General features: G+C 56.3%; 1 protein-coding gene across 4 annotated transcripts in view; it reads left to right on the top strand.

The window, feature by feature from the left end:
* LOC115117557 (supervillin-like) overlaps window positions 1-20,184 on the top strand; it is a 156,846-nt gene that overhangs the window by 81,970 nt on the left and 54,692 nt on the right. For all 4 annotated transcript variants that reach the window (XM_065013711.1, XM_065013713.1, XM_065013710.1 and 1 more), the window contains one exon: window positions 18,777-19,773. In XM_065013711.1, the coding sequence (XP_064869783.1) occupies window positions 18,777-19,773 (997 nt within the window). The remainder of the gene's footprint in view (window positions 1-18,776; window positions 19,774-20,184) is intronic.

The raw sequence follows: 20,184 nt of genomic DNA, 5'->3' as shown, positions 1-20,184 counted from the left end.
GTGAGGGTGAGAGACTGTGAGGGTGAGAGACGGTGACGGTGAGAGACTGTGACGGTGAGAGACTGTGAGAGACTGTGACGGTGAGAGACTGTGACGGTGAGAGACTGTGAGAGACTGTGACGGTGAGAGACTGTGACGGTGAGAGACTGTGACGGTGAGAGACTGTGAGAGACTGTGACGGTGAGAGACTGTGACGGTGAGAGACGGTGAGAGACTGTGACGGTGAGAGACGGTGACGGTGAGAGACGGTGACGGTGAGAGACGGGTGACGGTGAGAGACGGTGACGGTGAGAGACGGTGACGGTGAGAGACGGTGAGAGACTGTGAGAGACTGTGAGAGACTGTGACGGTGAGAGACGGTGACGGTGAGAGACTGTGACGGTGAGAGACTGTGAGAGACTGTGAGAGACTGTGAGAGACGGTGAGAGACTGAGACGGTGAGAGACGGTGAGAGACTGTGACGGTGAGAGACTGTGACGGTGAGAGACTGTGACGGTGACAGACTGTGACGGTGAGAGACTGAGAGACTGACTGTGAGAGACTGTGACGGTGAGAGACGGTGAGAGACTGTGACGGTGAGAGACTGTGACGGTGAGAGACTGTGAGAGACTGTGACGGTGAGAGACTGTGACGGTGAGAGACTGTGAGAGACTGAGACGGTGAGAGACGGTGAGAGACGGTGACGGTGAGAGACTGTGACGGTGAGAGACGGTGAGAGACTGTGACGGTGAGAGACTGTGACGGTGAGAGACGGTGACGGTGAGAGACGGTGACGGTGAGAGACTGTGACGGTGAGAGACGGTGAGAGACTGTGACGGTGAGAGACGGTGAGAGACTGTGACGGTGAGAGACGGTGAGAGACTGTGACGGTGAGAGACGGTGACGGTGGGTGACGGTGAGAGACAGTGACGGTGAGAGACGGTGACGGTGAGAGACTGTGAGAGACTGTGACGGTGAGAGACTGTGAGAGACTGTGAGAGACTGTGAGAGACTGTGAGAGACTGTGACGGTGAGAGACTGTGACGGTGAGAGACTGTGACGGTGAGAGACTGTGACGGTGAGAGACTGTGACGGTGAGAGACTGTGACGGTGAGAGACTGAGACGGTGAGAGACGGTGAGAGACTGTGACGGTGAGAGACGGTGAGAGACGGTGACGGTGAGAGACTGTGACGGTGAGAGACTGTGACGGTGAGAGACTGTGACGGTGAGAGACTGTGACGGTGAGAGACTGTGACGGTGAGAGACTGTGAGAGACTGTGACAGACTGTGAGAGACTGTGAGAGACTGTGAGAGACTGTGAGAGACTGTGAGAGACTGTGAGGGTGAGAGACTGTGAGGGTGAGAGACGGTGACGGTGAGAGACTGTGACGGTGAGAGACTGTGAGAGACTGTGACGGTGAGAGACTGTGACGGTGAGAGACTGTGAGAGACTGTGACGGTGAGAGACTGTGACGGTGAGAGACTGTGACGGTGAGAGACTGTGAGAGACTGTGACGGTGAGAGACTGTGACGGTGAGAGACGGTGAGAGACTGTGACGGTGAGAGACGGTGAGAGACTGTGACTGTGAGAGACTGTGAGAGACTGAGACGGTGAGAGACGGTGAGAGACGGTGACGGTGAGAGACGGTGACGGTGAGAGACGGTGACGGTGAGAGACGGTGACGGTGAGAGACTGTGACGGTGAGAGACGGTGAGAGACTGACGGTGAGAGACGGTGAGAGACTGTGACGGTGAGAGACTGACGGTGAGAGACTGTGACGGTGAGAGACTGTGACGGTGAGAGACTGTGACGGTGAGAGACTGTGACGGTGAGAGACTGTGACGGTGAGAGACTGTGACGGTGAGAGACTGAGACGGTGAGAGACTGTGACGGTGAGAGACGGTGAGAGACTGTGACGGTGAGAGACGGTGACGGTGGGTGACGGTGAGAGACTGTGACGGTGAGAGACGGTGAGAGACGGTGACGGTGGGTGACGGTGAGAGACTGTGAGAGACTGTGACGGTGAGAGACTGTGAGAGACTGTGAGAGACTGTGAGAGACTGTGAGAGACTGTGAGAGACGGTGACGGTGAGAGACTGTGACGGTGAGAGACTGTGACGGTGAGAGACTGTGAGAGACTGTGACGGTGAGAGACTGTGAGAGACTGACGGTGAGAGACTGTGAGAGACTGTGACGGTGAGAGACTGTGAGAGACTGTGACGGTGAGAGACTGTGACGGTGAGAGACTGTGAGAGACGGTGAGAGACTGAGACGGTGAGAGACTGTGACGGTGAGAGACGGTGAGAGACTGTGACGGTGAGAGACTGTGACGGTGAGAGACTGTGACGGTGAGAGACTGTGACGGTGAGAGACTGTGACGGTGAGAGACTGAGACGGTGAGAGACTGTGACGGTGAGAGACTGTGACGGTGAGAGACTGTGACGGTGAGAGACTGTGACGGTGAGAGACTGTGACGGTGAGAGACTGTGACGGTGAGAGACGGTGACAGACTGTGACAGACTGTGACAGACTGTGACAGACTGTGAGAGACTGTGAGAGACTGTGAGAGACTGTGAGAGACTGTGAGGGTGAGAGACTGTGAGGGTGAGAGACGGTGACGGTGAGAGACTGTGACGGTGAGAGACTGTGAGAGACTGTGACGGTGAGAGACTGTGACGGTGAGAGACTGTGAGAGACTGTGACGGTGAGAGACTGTGACGGTGAGAGACTGTGAGAGACTGTGACGGTGAGAGACTGTGACGGTGAGAGACGGTGAGAGACTGTGACTGTGAGAGACTGTGAGAGACTGTGACGGTGAGAGACTGTGAGAGACTGAGACGGTGAGAGACGGTGACGGTGAGAGACGGTGACGGTGGGTGACGGTGAGAGACTGTGACGGTGAGAGACGGTGAGAGACTGACGGTGAGAGACGGTGAGAGACTGTGACGGTGAGAGACTGACGGTGAGAGACTGTGACGGTGAGAGACTGTGACGGTGAGAGACTGTGACGGTGAGAGACTGTGACGGTGAGAGACTGTGACGGTGAGAGACTGTGACGGTGAGAGACTGAGACGGTGAGAGACTGAGACGGTGAGAGACTGTGACGGTGAGAGACGGTGAGAGACTGTGACGGTGAGAGACGGTGACGGTGGGTGACGGTGAGAGACTGTGACGGTGAGAGACGGTGAGAGACGGTGACGGTGGGTGACGGTGAGAGACTGTGACGGTGAGAGACTGTGAGAGACTGTGAGAGACTGTGAGAGACTGTGAGAGACTGTGAGAGACGGTGACGGTGAGAGACTGTGACGGTGAGAGACTGTGACGGTGAGAGACTGTGAGAGACTGTGAGAGACTGTGACGGTGAGAGACTGTGAGAGACTGTGACGGTGAGAGACTGTGAGAGACTGTGACGGTGAGAGACTGTGAGAGACGGTGAGAGACTGAGACGGTGAGAGACTGTGACGGTGAGAGACTGTGACGGTGAGAGACTGTGACGGTGAGAGACTGTGACGGTGAGAGACTGTGACGGTGAGAGACTGAGACGGTGAGAGACTGTGACGGTGAGAGACGGTGAGAGACTGTGACGGTGAGAGACGGTGAGAGACGGTGAGAGACTGTGACGGTGAGAGACGGTGAGAGACGGTGAGAGACGGTGAGAGACTGTGAGAGACGGTGAGAGACTGTGAGAGACTGTGAGAGACGGTGAGAGACTGTGAGAGACTGTGAGAGACGGTGAGAGACTGTGAGAGACTGTGACGGTGAGAGACTGTGACGGTGAGAGACTGTGACGGTGAGAGACGGTGAGAGACTGTGACGGTGAGAGACGGTGAGAGACTGTGACGGTGAGAGACTGTGACGGTGAGAGACGGTGAGAGACTGTGACGGTGAGAGACTGTGACGGTGAGAGACTGTGAGAGACTGTGACGGTGAGAGACTGTGAGAGACTGTGAGAGACGGTGAGAGACGGTGAGAGACTGAGACGGTGAGAGACGGTGAGAGACTGTGATGGTGAGAGACGGTGACGGTGAGAGACGGTGAGAGACGGTGACGGTGAGAGACGGTGACGGTGAGAGACTGTGACGGTGAGAGACTGTGACGGTGAGAGACTGTGACGGTGAGAGACGGTGACGGTGAGAGACGGTGACGGTGAGAGACGGTGACGGTGAGAGACGGTGACGGTGAGAGACTGTGAGAGACTGTGAGAGACTGTGAGAGACTGTGAGAGACTGTGACGGTGAGAGACGGTGAGAGACTGTGACGGTGAGAGACGGTGAGAGACTGTGACGGTGAGAGACGGTGAGAGACTGTGACGGTGAGAGACGGTGAGAGACTGTGACGGTGAGAGACTGTGACGGTGAGAGACGGTGAGAGACTGTGACGGTGAGAGACTGTGACGGTGAGAGACTGTGAGAGACTGTGACGGTGAGAGACTGAGACGGTGAGAGACGGTGAGAGACTGTGACGGTGAGAGACTGTGACGGTGAGAGACTGTGACGGTGAGTGACGGTGAGAGACGGTGACGGTGAGAGACGGTGAGAGACGGTGACGGTGAGAGACGGTGACGGTGAGAGACGGTGACGGTGAGAGACGGTGACGGTGAGAGACGGTGACGGTGAGAGACGGTGACGGTGAGAGACTGTGACGGTGAGAGACGGTGACGGTGAGAGACGGTGACGGTGAGAGACGGTGACGGTGAGAGACGGTGACGGTGAGAGACGGTGACTGTGAGAGACTGTGAGAGACTGTGAGAGACTGTGAGAGACTGTGAGAGACTGTGACGGTGAGAGACGGTGAGAGACTGACGGTGAGAGACGGTGAGAGACTGTGACGGTGAGAGACTGTGAGAGACTGTGAGAGATGGTGAGAGACTGAGACGGTGAGAGACGGTGAGAGACTGTGACGGTGAGAGACTGTGACGGTGACAGACTGTGACGGTGAGAGACTGAGAGACTGACTGTGAGAGACTGTGACGGTGAGAGACGGTGAGAGACTGTGACGGTGAGAGACGGTGAGAGACTGTGACGGTGAGAGACTGTGACGGTGAGAGACTGTGAGAGACTGTGAGAGACTGTGAGAGACTGTGAGAGACTGTGAGAGACTGTGAGAGACTGTGAGAGACTGTGACGGTGAGAGACTGTGACGGTGAGTGACGGTGAGAGACGGTGACGGTGAGAGACTGTGACGGTGAGAGACGGTGACGGTGAGAGACGGTGACGGTGAGAGACTGTGACGGTGAGAGACTGTGACGGTGAGAGACTGTGACGTTGAGAGACGGTGACGGTGAGAGACGGTGACGGTGAGAGACGGTGACGGTGAGAGACTGTGAGAGACGGTGAGAGACGGTGAGAGACGGTGAGAGACTGTGAGAGACTGTGACGGTGAGAGACTGTGACGGTGAGAGACTGTGACGGTGAGAGACTGTGACGTTGAGAGACGGTGACGGTGAGAGACGGTGACGGTGAGAGACGGTGACGGTGAGAGACGGTGACGGTGAGAGACGGTGACGGTGAGAGACGGTGACGGTGAGAGACGGTGACGGTGAGAGACGGTGACGGTGAGAGACGGTGACGGTGAGAGACGGTGACGGTGAGAGACGGTGAGAGACTGTGAGACTGTGAGAGACTGTGAGAGACTGTGAGAGACTGTGAGAGACGGTGAGAGACTGACGGTGAGAGACTGTGACGGTGAGTGACGGTGAGAGACTGTGACGGTGAGTGACGGTGAGAGACGGTGACGGTGAGAGACGGTGACGGTGAGAGACTGAGAGACGGTGACGGTGAGAGACGGTGACGGTGAGAGACGGTGACGGTGAGAGACGGTGACGGTGAGAGACTGTGACGGTGAGAGACTGTGAGAGACTGTGAGAGACTGTGAGAGACTGTGAGAGACTGTGACGGTGAGAGACGGTGAGAGACTGTGACGGTGAGAGACTGTGAGAGACTGTGAGAGACTGTGAGAGACTGTGAGAGACGGTGAGAGACTGAGACGGTGAGAGACGGTGAGAGACTGTGACGGTGAGAGACTGTGACGGTGAGAGACTGTGACGGTGACAGACTGTGACGGTGAGAGACTGAGAGACTGACTGTGAGAGACTGTGACGGTGAGAGACGGTGAGAGACTGTGACGGTGAGAGACTGTGACGGTGAGAGACTGTGACGGTGAGAGACTGTGAGAGACTGACGGTGAGAGACTGTGAGAGACTGTGACGGTGAGAGACTGTGACGGTGAGAGACTGTGAGAGACTGTGACGGTGAGAGACTGTGAGAGACTGTGACGGTGAGAGACTGTGACGGTGAGAGACGGTGAGAGACTGTGACGGTGAGAGACTGTGACTGTGAGAGACTGTGAGAGACTGTGACGGTGAGAGACTGTGAGAGACTGAGACGGTGAGAGACGGTGAGAGACGGTGACGGTGAGAGACTGTGACGGTGAGAGACGGTGAGAGACTGTGACGGTGAGAGACTGTGACGGTGAGAGACTGTGACGGTGAGAGACTGTGACGGTGAGAGACTGTGACGGTGAGAGACTGTGACGGTGAGAGACTGTGACGGTGAGAGACTGTGACGGTGAGAGACTGTGACGGTGAGAGACGGTGACGGTGGGTGACGGTGAGAGACGGTGACGGTGAGAGACGGTGACGGTGAGAGACTGTGACGGTGAGAGACTGTGAGAGACTGTGAGAGACTGTGAGAGACTGTGAGAGACTGTGAGAGACTGTGACGGTGAGAGACTGTGACGGTGAGAGACTGTGACGGTGAGAGACTGTGAGAGACTGTGACGGTGAGAGACTGTGACGGTGAGAGACTGTGACGGTGAGAGACTGTGAGAGACGGTGAGAGACTGAGACGGTGAGAGACTGTGACGGTGAGAGACGGTGAGAGACTGTGAGAGACTGTGACGGTGAGAGACTGTGACGGTGAGAGACTGTGAGAGACGGTGAGAGACTGTGACGGTGAGAGACTGAGACGGTGAGAGACTGAGACGGTGAGAGACTGTGACGGTGAGAGACGGTGAGAGACGGTGAGAGACTGTCACGGTGAGAGACGGTGAGAGACTGTGACGGTGAGAGACTGTGACGGTGAGAGACTGTGACGGTGAGAGACTGTGACGGTGAGAGACGGTGAGAGACTGTGACGGTGAGAGACGGTGAGAGACGGTGAGAGACTGTGAGAGACGGTGAGAGACTGTGAGAGACGGTGAGAGACGGTGAGAGACTGTGACGGTGAGAGACTGTGACGGTGAGAGACTGTGACGGTGAGAGACTGTGACGGTGAGAGACGGTGAGAGACTGTGACGGTGAGAGACTGTGACGGTGAGAGACGGTGAGAGACTGTGACGGTGAGAGACTGTGACGGTGAGAGACTGTGAGAGACTGTGACGGTGAGAGACTGTGAGAGACGGTGAGAGACTGTGACGGTGAGAGACTGTGACGGTGAGAGACTGTGACGGTGAGTGACGGTGAGAGACGGTGACGGTGAGAGACGGTGAGAGACGGTGACGGTGAGAGACGGTGACGGTGAGAGACGGTGACGGTGAGAGACGGTGACGGTGAGAGACGGTGACGGTGAGAGACGGTGACGGTGAGAGACGGTGACGGTGAGAGACGGTGACGGTGAGAGACGGTGACGGTGAGAGACGGTGACGGTGAGAGACTGTGACGGTGAGTGACGGTGAGAGACAGTGACGGTGAGAGACGGTGACGCTGAGAGACTGTGAGAGACGGTGACGGTGAGAGACGGTGAGAGACTGTGACGGTGAGAGACTGTGAGAGACTGTGAGAGACTGTGAGAGACTGTGAGAGACGGTGAGAGACTGAGAGAGACTGTGACGGTGAGAGACTGTGACGGTGAGAGACTGTGACGGTGACAGACTGTGACGGTGACAGACTGTGACGGTGAGAGACTGTGACGGTGAGAGACTGTGACGGTGAGAGACTGTGAGAGACTGTGAGAGACTGTGAGAGACTGTGACGGTGAGAGACTGTGAGAGACGGTGAGAGACTGTGACGGTGAGAGACTGTGAGAGACGGTGAGAGACTGTGACGGTGAGTGACGGTGAGAGACGGTGACGGTGAGAGACGGTGACGGTGAGAGACGGTGACGGTGAGAGACTGTGAGAGACGGTGACGCTGAGAGACTGTGAGAGACGGTGACGGTGAGAGACGGTGACGGTGAGTGACGGTGAGAGACGGTGACGGTGAGAGACTGACGGTGAGAGACTGTGACGGTGAGAGACTGTGACGGTGAGAGACTGTGAGAGACTGTGAGAGACTGTGAGAGACTGTGACGGTGAGAGACGGTGAGAGACTGACGGTGAGAGACGGTGAGAGACTGTGACGGTGAGAGACGGTGAGAGACTGTGACGGTGAGAGACGGTGAGAGACTGTGACGGTGAGAGACTGTGACGGTGAGAGACGGTGAGAGACTGTGAGAGACTGTGAGAGACTGTGAGAGACTGTGAGAGACTGTGACGGTGAGAGACTGACGGTGAGAGACGGTGAGAGACGGTGAGAGACGGTGAGAGACTGTGAGAGACTGTGAGAGACTGTGACGGTGAGAGACTGTGACGGTGAGAGACTGACGGTGAGTGACGGTGAGAGACGGTGACGGTGAGAGACTGTGACGGTGAGTGACGGTGACGGTGACGGTGAGAGACTGTGACGGTGAGAGACTGTGACGGTGAGAGACTGTGACGGTGAGAGACGGTGAGAGACGGTGAGAGACGGTGAGAGACGGTGAGAGACGGTGAGAGACTGTGACGGTGAGAGACTGTGACGGTGAGAGACTGTGACGGTGAGAGACTGTGACGGTGAGAGACTGTGACGGTGAGAGACTGTGACGGTGAGAGACGGTGAGAGACTGTGACGGTGAGAGACTGTGACGGTGAGAGACTGTGACGGTGAGAGACGGTGACGGTGAGAGACGGTGACGGTGAGAGACGGTGACGGTGAGAGACGGTGACGGTGAGAGACGGTGACGGTGAGAGACGGTGACGGTGAGAGACTGTGACGGTGAGTGACGGTGAGAGACAGTGACGGTGAGAGACGGTGACGCTGAGAGACTGTGAGAGACGGTGACGGTGAGAGTCGGTGAGAGACTGTGACGGTGAGAGACTGTGAGAGACTGTGAGAGACTGTGAGAGACTGTGAGAGACGGTGAGAGACTGAGAGAGACTGTGACGGTGAGAGACTGTGACGGTGAGAGACTGTGACGGTGACAGACTGTGACGGTGAGAGACTGTGACGGTGAGAGACTGTGACGGTGAGAGACTGTGACGGTGAGAGACTGTGAGAGACTGTGAGAGACTGTGAGAGACTGTGACGGTGAGAGACTGTGAGAGACTGTGACGGTGAGAGACTGTGAGAGACGGTGAGAGACTGTGACGGTGAGAGACTGTGAGAGACGGTGAGAGACTGTGACGGTGAGTGACGGTGAGAGACGGTGACGGTGAGAGACGGTGACGGTGAGAGACGGTGACGGTGAGAGACTGTGAGAGACGGTGACGCTGAGAGACTGTGAGAGACGGTGACGGTGAGAGACGGTGACGGTGAGTGACGGTGAGAGACGGTGACGGTGAGAGACTGACGGTGAGAGACTGTGACGGTGAGAGACTGTGACGGTGAGAGACTGTGAGAGACTGTGAGAGACTGTGAGAGACTGTGACGGTGAGAGACGGTGAGAGACTGACGGTGAGAGACGGTGAGAGACTGTGACGGTGAGAGACGGTGAGAGACTGTGACGGTGAGAGACGGTGAGAGACTGTGACGGTGAGAGACTGTGACGGTGAGAGACGGTGAGAGACGGTGAGAGACTGTGAGAGACTGTGAGAGACTGTGAGAGACTGTGAGAGACTGTGAGAGACTGTGACGGTGAGAGACTGACGGTGAGAGACGGTGAGAGACGGTGAGAGACGGTGAGAGACTGTGAGAGACTGTGAGAGACTGTGACGGTGAGAGACTGACGGTGAGTGACGGTGAGAGACGGTGACGGTGAGAGACTGTGACGGTGAGTGACGGTGACGGTGACGGTGAGAGACTGTGACGGTGAGAGACTGTGACGGTGAGAGACTGTGACGGTGAGAGACTGTGACGGTGAGAGACGGTGAGAGACGGTGAGAGACTGTGACGGTGAGAGACTGTGACGGTGAGAGACTGTGACGGTGAGAGACTGTGACGGTGAGAGACTGTGACGGTGAGAGACTGTGACGGTGAGAGACGGTGAGAGACTGTGACGGTGAGAGACTGTGACGGTGAGAGACTGTGACGGTGAGAGACGGTGACGGTGAGAGACGGTGACGGTGAGAGACGGTGACGGTGAGAGACGGTGACGGTGAGAGACGGTGACGGTGAGAGACGGTGACGGTGAGAGACGGTGAGAGACTGTGAGAGACTGTGAGAGACGGTGAGAGACGGTGAGAGACTGACGGTGAGAGACTGTGACGGTGAGAGACTGTGAGAGACTGTGAGAGACTGTGAGAGACTGTGACGGTGAGAGACGGTGAGAGACTGACGGTGAGAGACGGTGAGAGACTGTGACGGTGAGAGACTGTGAGAGACTGTGAGAGACTGTGAGAGACTGAGACGGTGAGAGACTGTGACGGTGAGAGACTGTGACGGTGAGAGACTGTGACGGTGAGAGACTGTGACGGTGAGAGACTGTGACGGTGAGAGACTGTGAGAGACTGTGACGGTGAGAGACTGTGACGGTGAGAGACTGTGACGGTGAGAGACGGTGACGGTGAGAGACGGTGACGGTGAGAGACGGTGACTGTGAGAGACGGTGACGGTGAGAGACGGTGACGGTGAGAGACGGTGAGAGACGGTGAGAGACTGTGAGAGACTGTGAGAGACTGTGAGAGACTGTGAGAGACGGTGAGAGACGGTGAGAGACTGACGGTGAGAGACTGTGACGGTGAGAGACTGTGAGAGACTGTGAGAGACTGTGACGGTGAGAGACGGTGAGAGACTGACGGTGAGAGACGGTGAGAGACTGTGACGGTGAGAGACTGTGAGAGACTGTGAGAGACTGTGAGAGACGGTGAGAGACTGTGACGGTGAGAGACTGTGACGGTGAGAGACTGTGACGGTGAGAGACTGTGACGGTGACAGACTGTGACGGTGAGAGACTGAGAGACTGACTGTGAGAGACTGTGAGAGACTGTGACGGTGAGAGACTGTGACGGTGAGAGACTGTGAGAGACTGTGACGGTGAGAGACTGTGAGAGACTGTGACGGTGAGAGACTGTGACGGTGAGAGACGGTGAGAGACTGTGACTGTGAGAGACTGTGAGAGACTGTGACGGTGAGAGACTGTGAGAGACTGAGACGGTGAGAGACGGTGAGAGACGGTGACGGTGAGAGACGGTGACGGTGAGAGACGGTGACGGTGAGAGACGGTGACGGTGAGAGACGGTGACGGTGAGAGACTGTGACGGTGAGAGACGGTGAGAGACTGACGGTGAGAGACGGTGAGAGACTGTGACGGTGAGAGACGGTGACGGTGAGAGACGGTGACGGTGAGAGACTGTGACGGTGAGAGACGGTGAGAGACTGTGACGGTGAGAGACGGTGACGGTGGGTGACGGTGAGAGACGGTGACGGTGAGAGACGGTGACGGTGAGAGACGGTGACGGTGAGAGACGGTGACGGTGAGAGACTGTGAGAGACTGTGACGGTGAGAGACTGTGAGAGACTGTGAGAGACGGTGAGAGACTGTGAGAGACGGTGACGGTGAGAGACTGTGACGGTGAGAGACTGTGACGGTGAGAGACTGTGACGGTGAGAGACTGTGACGGTGAGAGACTGTGACGGTGAGAGACTGTGACGGTGAGAGACTGTGACGGTGAGAGACTGTGAGAGACTGTGACGGTGAGAGACTGTGACGGTGAGAGACGGTGACGGTGAGAGACGGTGACGGTGAGAGACGGTGACGGTGAGAGACGGTGACGGTGAGAGACGGTGACGGTGAGAGACTGTGACGGTGAGAGACGGTGAGAGACTGTGACGGTGAGAGACTGTGACGGTGAGAGACTGTGACGGTGAGAGACTGTGACGGTGAGAGACGGTGACGGTGAGAGACGGTGACGGTGAGAGACGGTGACGGTGAGAGACGGTGACGGTGAGAGACTGTGAGAGACTGTGAGAGACTGTGAGAGACGGTGAGAGACGGTGAGAGACTGACGGTGAGAGACTGTGACGGTGAGAGACTGTGACGGTGAGAGACTGTGAGAGACTGTGAGAGACTGTGAGAGACTGTGAGAGACTGTGAGAGACTGTGACGGTGAGAGACGGTGAGAGACTGACGGTGAGAGACGGTGAGAGACTGTGACTGTGAGAGACTGTGAGAGACTGTGAGAGACGGTGAGAGACTGAGACGGTGAGAGACGGTGAGAGACTGTGACGGTGAGAGACTGTGACGGTGACAGACTGTGACGGTGAGAGACTGAGAGACTGACTGTGAGAGACTGTGACGGTGAGAGACGGTGAGAGACTGTGACGGTGAGAGACTGTGACGGTGAGAGACTGTGAGAGACTGTGACGGTGAGAGACTGTGAGAGACTGTGACGGTGAGAGACGGTGAGAGACTGACGGTGAGAGACGGTGAGAGACTGTGACTGTGAGAGACTGTGAGAGACTGTGAGAGACGGTGAGAGACTGAGACGGTGAGAGACGGTGAGAGACTGTGACGGTGAGAGACTGTGACGGTGACAGACTGTGACGGTGAGAGACTGAGAGACTGACTGTGAGAGACTGTGACGGTGAGAGACGGTGAGAGACTGTGACGGTGAGAGACTGTGAGAGACTGTGACGGTGAGAGACTGTGAGAGACTGTGACGGTGAGAGACTGTGACGGTGAGAGACTGTGACGGTGAGAGACTGTGACGGTGAGAGACGGTGAGAGACTGTGACTGTGAGAGACTGTGAGAGACTGTGACGGTGAGAGACTGTGAGAGACTGAGACGGTGAGAGACGGTGAGAGACGGTGACGGTGAGAGACGGTGACGGTGAGAGACGGTGACGGTGAGAGACGGTGACGGTGAGAGACGGTGACGGTGAGAGACGGTGACGGTGAGAGACGGTGACGGTGAGAGACTGTGACGGTGAGAGACGGTGAGAGACTGACGGTGAGAGACGGTGAGAGACTGTGACGGTGAGAGACTGTGACGGTGAGAGACTGTGACGGTGAGAGACTGAGACGGTGAGAGACTGTGACGGTGAGAGACGGTGAGAGACTGTGACGGTGAGAGACGGTGACGGTGGGTGACGGTGAGAGACGGTGACGGTGAGAGACGGTGACGGTGAGAGACTGTGAGAGACTGTGACGGTGAGAGACTGTGAGAGACTGTGAGAGACTGTGAGAGACGGTGACGGTGAGAGACGGTGACGGTGAGAGACTGTGACGGTGAGAGACTGTGACGGTGAGAGACTGTGACGGTGAGAGACTGTGACGGTGAGAGACTGTGACGGTGAGAGACTGTGACGGTGAGAGACTGTGACGGTGAGAGACTGTGACGGTGAGAGACTGTGACGGTGAGAGACTGTGACGGTGAGAGACTGTGAGAGACTGTGACGGTGAGAGACTGTGAGAGACTGTGACGGTGAGAGACTGTGAGAGACGGTGAGAGACTGAGACGGTGAGAGACTGTGACGGTGAGAGACGGTGAGAGACTGTGAGAGACTGAGACGGTGAGAGACTGTGACGGTGAGAGACTGTGACGGTGAGAGACTGAGACGGTGAGAGACTGAGACGGTGAGAGACTGTGACGGTGAGAGACGGTGAGAGACTGTGACGGTGAGAGACGGTGAGAGACTGTGACGGTGAGAGACGGTGACGGTGAGAGACTGTGACGGTGAGAGACTGTGACGGTGAGAGACTGTGACGGTGAGAGACGGTGAGAGACTGTGACGGTGAGAGACGGTGAGAGACTGTGACGGTGAGAGACTGTGAGAGACTGTGAGAGACGGTGAGAGACGGTGAGAGACTGTGACGGTGAGAGACTGTGACGGTGAGAGACTGTGACGGTGAGAGACTGTGACGGTGAGAGACTGTGAGAGACTGTGACGGTGAGAGACTGTGAGAGATGGTGAGAGACTGAGACGGTGAGAGACGGTGAGAGACTGTGACGGTGAGAGACGGTGAGAGACTGTGACGGTGAGAGACTGTGAGAGACTGTGACGGTGAGAGACTGTGACGGTGAGTGACGGTGAGAGACGGTGACGGTGAGAGACGGTGAGAGACGGTGACGGTGAGAGACGGTGACGGTGAGAGAGACGGTGACGGTGAGAGAGACGGTGACGGTGAGAGACGGTGACGGTAAGAGACTGTGACGGTGAGAGACTGTGACGGTGAGAGACTGTGACGGTGAGAGACTGTGACGGTGAGAGACTGTGACGGTGAGTGACGGTGAGAGACGGTGACGGTGAGAGACGGTGACGGTGAGAGACGGTGACGGTGAGAGACGGTGACGGTGAGAGACGGTGACGGTGAGAGACTGTGAGAGACTGTGAGAGACTGTGAGAGACTGTGAGAGACTGTGACGGTGAGAGACTGTGAGAGACTGTGACGGTGAGAGACGGTGAGAGACTGTGACGGTGAGAGACTGTGAGAGACTGTGAGAGACTGTGAGAGACTGTGAGAGACGGTGAGAGACTGAGACGGTGAGAGACGATGAGAGACTGTGACGGTGAGAGACTGTGACGGTGAGAGACTGTGACGGTGAGAGACTGTGACGGTGAGAGACTGTGACTGTGACAGACTGTGACGGTGAGAGACTGAGAGACTGACTGTGAGAGACTGTGACGGTGAGAGACGGTGAGAGACTGTGACGGTGAGAGACTGTGACTGTGAGAGACTGTGAGAGACTGTGAGAGACTGTGAGAGACTGTGAGAGACGGTGAGAGACGGTGAGAGACTGTGACGGTGAGAGACTGTGAGAGACTGTGAGAGACTGTGAGAGACTGTGACTGTGAGAGACTGTGACGGTGAGAGACGGTGACGGTGAGAGACTGTGACGGTGAGTGACGGTGAGTGACGGTGAGAGACGGTGAGAGACGGTGAGAGACGGTGAGAGACGGTGAGAGACTGTGACGGTGAGAGACTGTGACGGTGAGAGACTGTGACGGTGAGAGACTGTGACGGTGAGAGACTGTGACGGTGAGAGACTGTGACGGTGAGAGACTGTGACGGTGAGAGACTGTGACGGACGGTGAGAGACGGTGAGAGACGGTGAGAGACGGTGAGAGACGGTGAGAGACGGTGAGAGACGGTGAGAGACGGTGAGAGACGGTGACGGTGAGAGACGGTGACGGTGAGAGACGGTGACGGTGAGAGACTGTGAGAGACTGTGAGAGACTGTGAGAGACTGTGAGAGACTGTGAGAGACTGTGAGAGACTGTGAGACTGTGACGGTGAGAGACTGTGAGAGACTGTGAGAGACGGTGAGAGACTGTGACGGTGAGAGACGGTGAGAGACTGTGACGGTGAGAGACTGTGACGGTGAGAGACTGTGACTGTGACAGACTGTGACGGTGAGAGACTGAGAGACTGACTGTGAGAGACTGTGACGGTGAGAGACGGTGAGAGACTGTGACGGTGAGAGACGGTGAGAGACTGTGACGGTGAGAGACTGTGACGGTGAGAGACTGTGAGAGACTGTGAGAGACTGTGAGAGACTGTGAGAGACTGTGAGAGACGGTGAGAGACGGTGACGGTGAGAGACTGTGAGAGACTGTGAGAGACTGTGAGAGACTGTGAGAGACTGTGAGAGACTGTGACGGTGAGAGACTGTGACGGTGAGAGACGGTGACGGTGAGAGACTGTGACGGTGAGTGACGGTGAGAGACGGTGAGAGACGGTGAGAGACGGTGAGAGACTGTGACGGTGAGAGACTGTGACGGTGAGAGACGGTGAGAGACGGTGAGAGACGGTGAGAGACGGTGAGAGACGGTGACGGTGAGAGACTGTGACGGTGAGAGACTGTGACGGTGAGAGACGGTGACGGTGAGAGACGGTGAGAGACGGTGACGGTGAGAGACGGTGACGGTGAGAGACGGTGAGAGACGGTGAGAGACTGTGAGAGACTGTGAGAGACTGTGAGAGACTGTGAGAGACTGTGAGAGACTGTGAGACTGTGACGGTGAGAGACTGTGAGAGACTGTGAGAGACTGTGAGAGACTGTGAGAGACGGTGAGAGACGGTGACGGTGAGTGACGGTGAGAGACGGTGACGGTGAGAGACGGTGACGGTGAGAGACGGTGACGGTGAGAGACGGTGACGGCGAGAGACGGTGACGGTGAGAGACGGTGACGGTGAGAGACTGTGACGGTGAGAGACGGTGAGAGACTGTGACGGTGAGAGACTGACGGTGAGAGACGGTGAGAGACTGTGACGGTGAGAGACTGTGAGAGACTGTGAGAGACTGTGAGAGACGGTGAGAGACTGAGACGGTGAGAGACGGTGAGAGACTGTGACGGTGACAGACTGTGACGGTGAGAGACTGTGACGGTGAGAGACTGTGACTGTGACAGACTGTGACGGTGAGAGACTGAGAGACTGACTGTGAGAGACTGTGACGGTGAGAGACGGTGAGAGACTGTGACGGTGAGAGACGGTGAGAGACTGTGACGGTGAGAGACTGTGACGGTGAGAGACTGTGAGAGACTGTGAGAGACTGTGAGAGACTGTGAGAGACTGTGAGAGACGGTGAGAGACTGTGACGGTGAGAGACTGTGAGAGACTGTGAGAGACTGTGAGAGACTGTGAGAGACTGTGAGAGACTGTGACGGTGAGAGACTGTGACGGTGAGAGACGGTGACGGTGAGAGACTGTGACGGTGAGTGACGGTGAGTGACGGTGAGAGACGGTGAGAGACGGTGAGAGACGGTGAGAGACGGTGAGAGACTGTGACGGTGAGAGACTGTGACGGTGAGAGACGGTGAGAGACGGTGAGAGACGGTGACGGTGAGAGACTGTGACGGTGAGAGACGGTGACGGTGAGAGACGGTGACGGTGAGAGACGGTGAGAGACGGTGACGGTGAGAGACGGTGACGGTGAGAGACGGTGAGAGACGGTGAGAGACGGTGAGAGACTGTGAGAGACTGTGAGAGACTGTGAGAGACTGTGAGACTGTGACGGTGAGAGACTGTGAGAGACTGTGAGAGACTGTGAGAGACGGTGAGAGACGGTGACGGTGAGAGACGGTGACGGTGAGAGACGGTGACGGTGAGAGACGGTGACGGTGAGAGACGGTGACGGTGAGAGACGGTGACGGTGAGAGACGGTGACGGCGAGAGACGGTGACGGTGAGAGACGGTGACGGCGAGAGACTGTGAGAGACTGTGAGAGACTGTGAGAGACGGTGAGAGACGGTGAGAGACGGTGAGAGACTGTGACGGTGAGAGACGGTGAGAGACTGTGACGGTGAGAGACGGTGAGAGACTGACGGTGAGAGACGGTGAGAGACTGTGACGGTGAGAGACTGTGAGAGACTGTGAGAGACTGTGAGAGACGGTGAGAGACTGAGACGGTGAGAGACTGAGACGGTGAGAGACGGTGACAGACTGTGACGGTGACAGACTGTGACGGTGAGAGACTGTGACGGTGAGAGACTGAGAGACTGACTGTGAGAGACTGTGACGGTGAGAGACGGTGAGAGACTGTGACGGTGAGAGACTGTGACGGTGAGAGACGGTGAGAGACTGTGACGGTGAGAGACTGTGAGAGACTGTGAGAGACTGTGAGAGACTGTGAGAGACTGTGAGAGACTGAGACGGTGAGAGACTGTGAGAGACTGAGACGGTGAGAGACGGTGAGAGACTGTGACGGTGAGAGACTGTGACGGTGAGAGACTGTGACGGTGAGAGACTGTGACGGTGAGAGACTGTGACGGTGAGAGACTGTGACGGTGAGAGACTGTGAGAGACTGTGAGAGACTGTGAGAGACTGTGAGAGACTGTGAGAGACTGTGACGGTGAGAGACTGTGACGGTGAGAGACTGTGACGGTGAGAGACTGTGAGAGACTGTGACTGTGAGAGACTGTGACGGTGAGAGACGGCAGCAGCAGAAGCACCTCCCTGCAAAATGAGGTAGCACAGGAACTACCTGAGAAAGACACGGAGCTCTGAGACGCACGGAGCTCGGAGACGCACGGAGCTCGGAGACGCTTGGAGACACACGGAGCTCGGAGACGCTCGGAGACGCTCGGAGACACACGGAGCTCGGAGACGCTCGGAGACACACGGAGCTCGGAGACGCACGGAGACGCTCGGAGACGCACGGAGCTGCAGCTGTGTCCATCACATCACAGAAGACAAGACTGAAGACAAGGCTTCAATACTGATTCTAATGAGCATTTTATTTAGATTTTTTTTACATACGTTTGCCCTCGCGGCTTCCTACGTTTGCAAAAGGACTGCCGCTGTTACTGACGGGCTGTTTGTGATTGGGATTCCAAATGAAAATCAAATAAATGATTGTCGGCTGTGGCCATGCTGGTAGATCAATGCAGACACTGTAATAGGGTTGACCCGTCTCTGTCTGCATACATTGTTTAAAAGAGGTCCAGGATTGTCTTTTATTTTATTTACACTCCTTTCTGGAGAGAGGTGGAGAGACCCTCCATGCAGACAAACCACTGTACATAATAGACAGCAGCTGAGGTGTGAATTTGAACGTGTGGGTGTGTGCTTCTCTCTCTCTGTATGAGATGAGTATTGATTTCACTATGGATTTATTACAATGCTGTGTGTGTGTGTGTGTGTGTGTGTGTGTGTGTGGCTTTCTTCATGTCTACACAGACGCGGATCACACCAGTGTGTCATTGAGAACTGCCACAACAGTGGTGTCTTCCAGGAGTGTCTCTCACAGCGCCAGTGTCCAGCAGCAGCAGATTCAGTCTTTCACCCAGCTTCCCCAGACTCTGCCCAAACCTTACACCCAACAACCCCCACAAACTCCACCCCATCCCCAGCCTTACGCTCATCCACCTCAGCCCCAGCCTTACGCTCATCCACCCCAGCCCCAGCCTTACGCTCATCCACCCCAGCCCCAGCCTTACGCTCATCCACCCCAGCCCCAGCCATACGCTCATCCACCCCAGCCCCAGCCTTACGCTCATCCACCCCAGCCCCAGCCTTACGCTCATCCACCCCAGCCCCAGCCTTACGCTCATCCACCCCAGCCCCAGCCTTACGCTCATCCACCCCAGCCCCAGCCTTACGCTCATCCACCCCAGCCCCAGCCTTACGCTCATCCACCCCAGCCCCAGCCTTACGCTCATCCACCCCAGCCCCAGCCTTACGCTCATCCACCCCAGCCCCAGCCTTACGCTCATCCACCCCAGCCCCATCCCCAGCCTGACTCTCATCCACCTCAGCCTCATCCCCAGCCTTACTCTCATCCACCCCAGCCCCATCCCCAGCCTGACTCTCATCCACCTCAGCCTCATCCCCAGCCTTACGCTCATCCACCCCAGCCCCATCCCTTCACCCAGGCACTTTCAGCCCAGGCCAAGCCCCAGGAAAGGGAGAGACGATTCACCCAGCCATTACCCAAGCCCTACTCTCAGATAACCCCTCATACTCAACCCAACGCCCAGTCCTTCTCCCAGCCTCCTCCGACCCCTCCCCAGACCCTACCCGAGCCCACGTTCTTCTCCCAGTCCCTGGTCAAGTCCAAGTCCCTGCCTCTGGACAGCAGTGAAGTCTTCGCAGGACACAGTGTGTCCGACCTCCTCTTCCCCGCCGAGACAGAGCCCTCAGAGATGTCCACCAAGCAGATGTCCATCAAGGAAAGGTGAATATGTGGGGGTAACTGGTTATATAAAGGCAACGTAGTACCACAGTAATACCCATAATACACTTTTAGCACCTTTTTTTCTATTTAGAACCTAATAGGTTTCTTCAGCTGTCCCTATAGGAGAACCCTTTGAAAAACTATTTTGGGATCCATTTAGAACCCTTTCCACAGAGGGTTCTACCTGGAACCAAAAAGGGTTCTCCTATGGGGACAACCGAAGATCCCTTTTGGAACAGTTTTCTAAGAGTTTATAGTACCACAGTCTGAGTCATAATACCTGTAACTGGTTATATAATGGCTATATAAGCTGGGGATTTACAGGCTTCTGTTAGCTAATGTTGGCAAACTTTTTGATTCACCCTGCTGTCTTTGTGAAAGGCTTGATGATCTAAAGATTATGAGACAGAG

Source organism: Oncorhynchus nerka, linkage group LG9b (genome assembly GCF_034236695.1).
Source record: "Oncorhynchus nerka isolate Pitt River linkage group LG9b, Oner_Uvic_2.0, whole genome shotgun sequence".
Classification (NCBI taxonomy): Eukaryota; Metazoa; Chordata; class Actinopteri; order Salmoniformes; family Salmonidae; genus Oncorhynchus; species Oncorhynchus nerka.
Note: the sequence above shows the minus strand (reverse complement) of the source record. Positions and strands in the feature narration are given on the sequence as shown.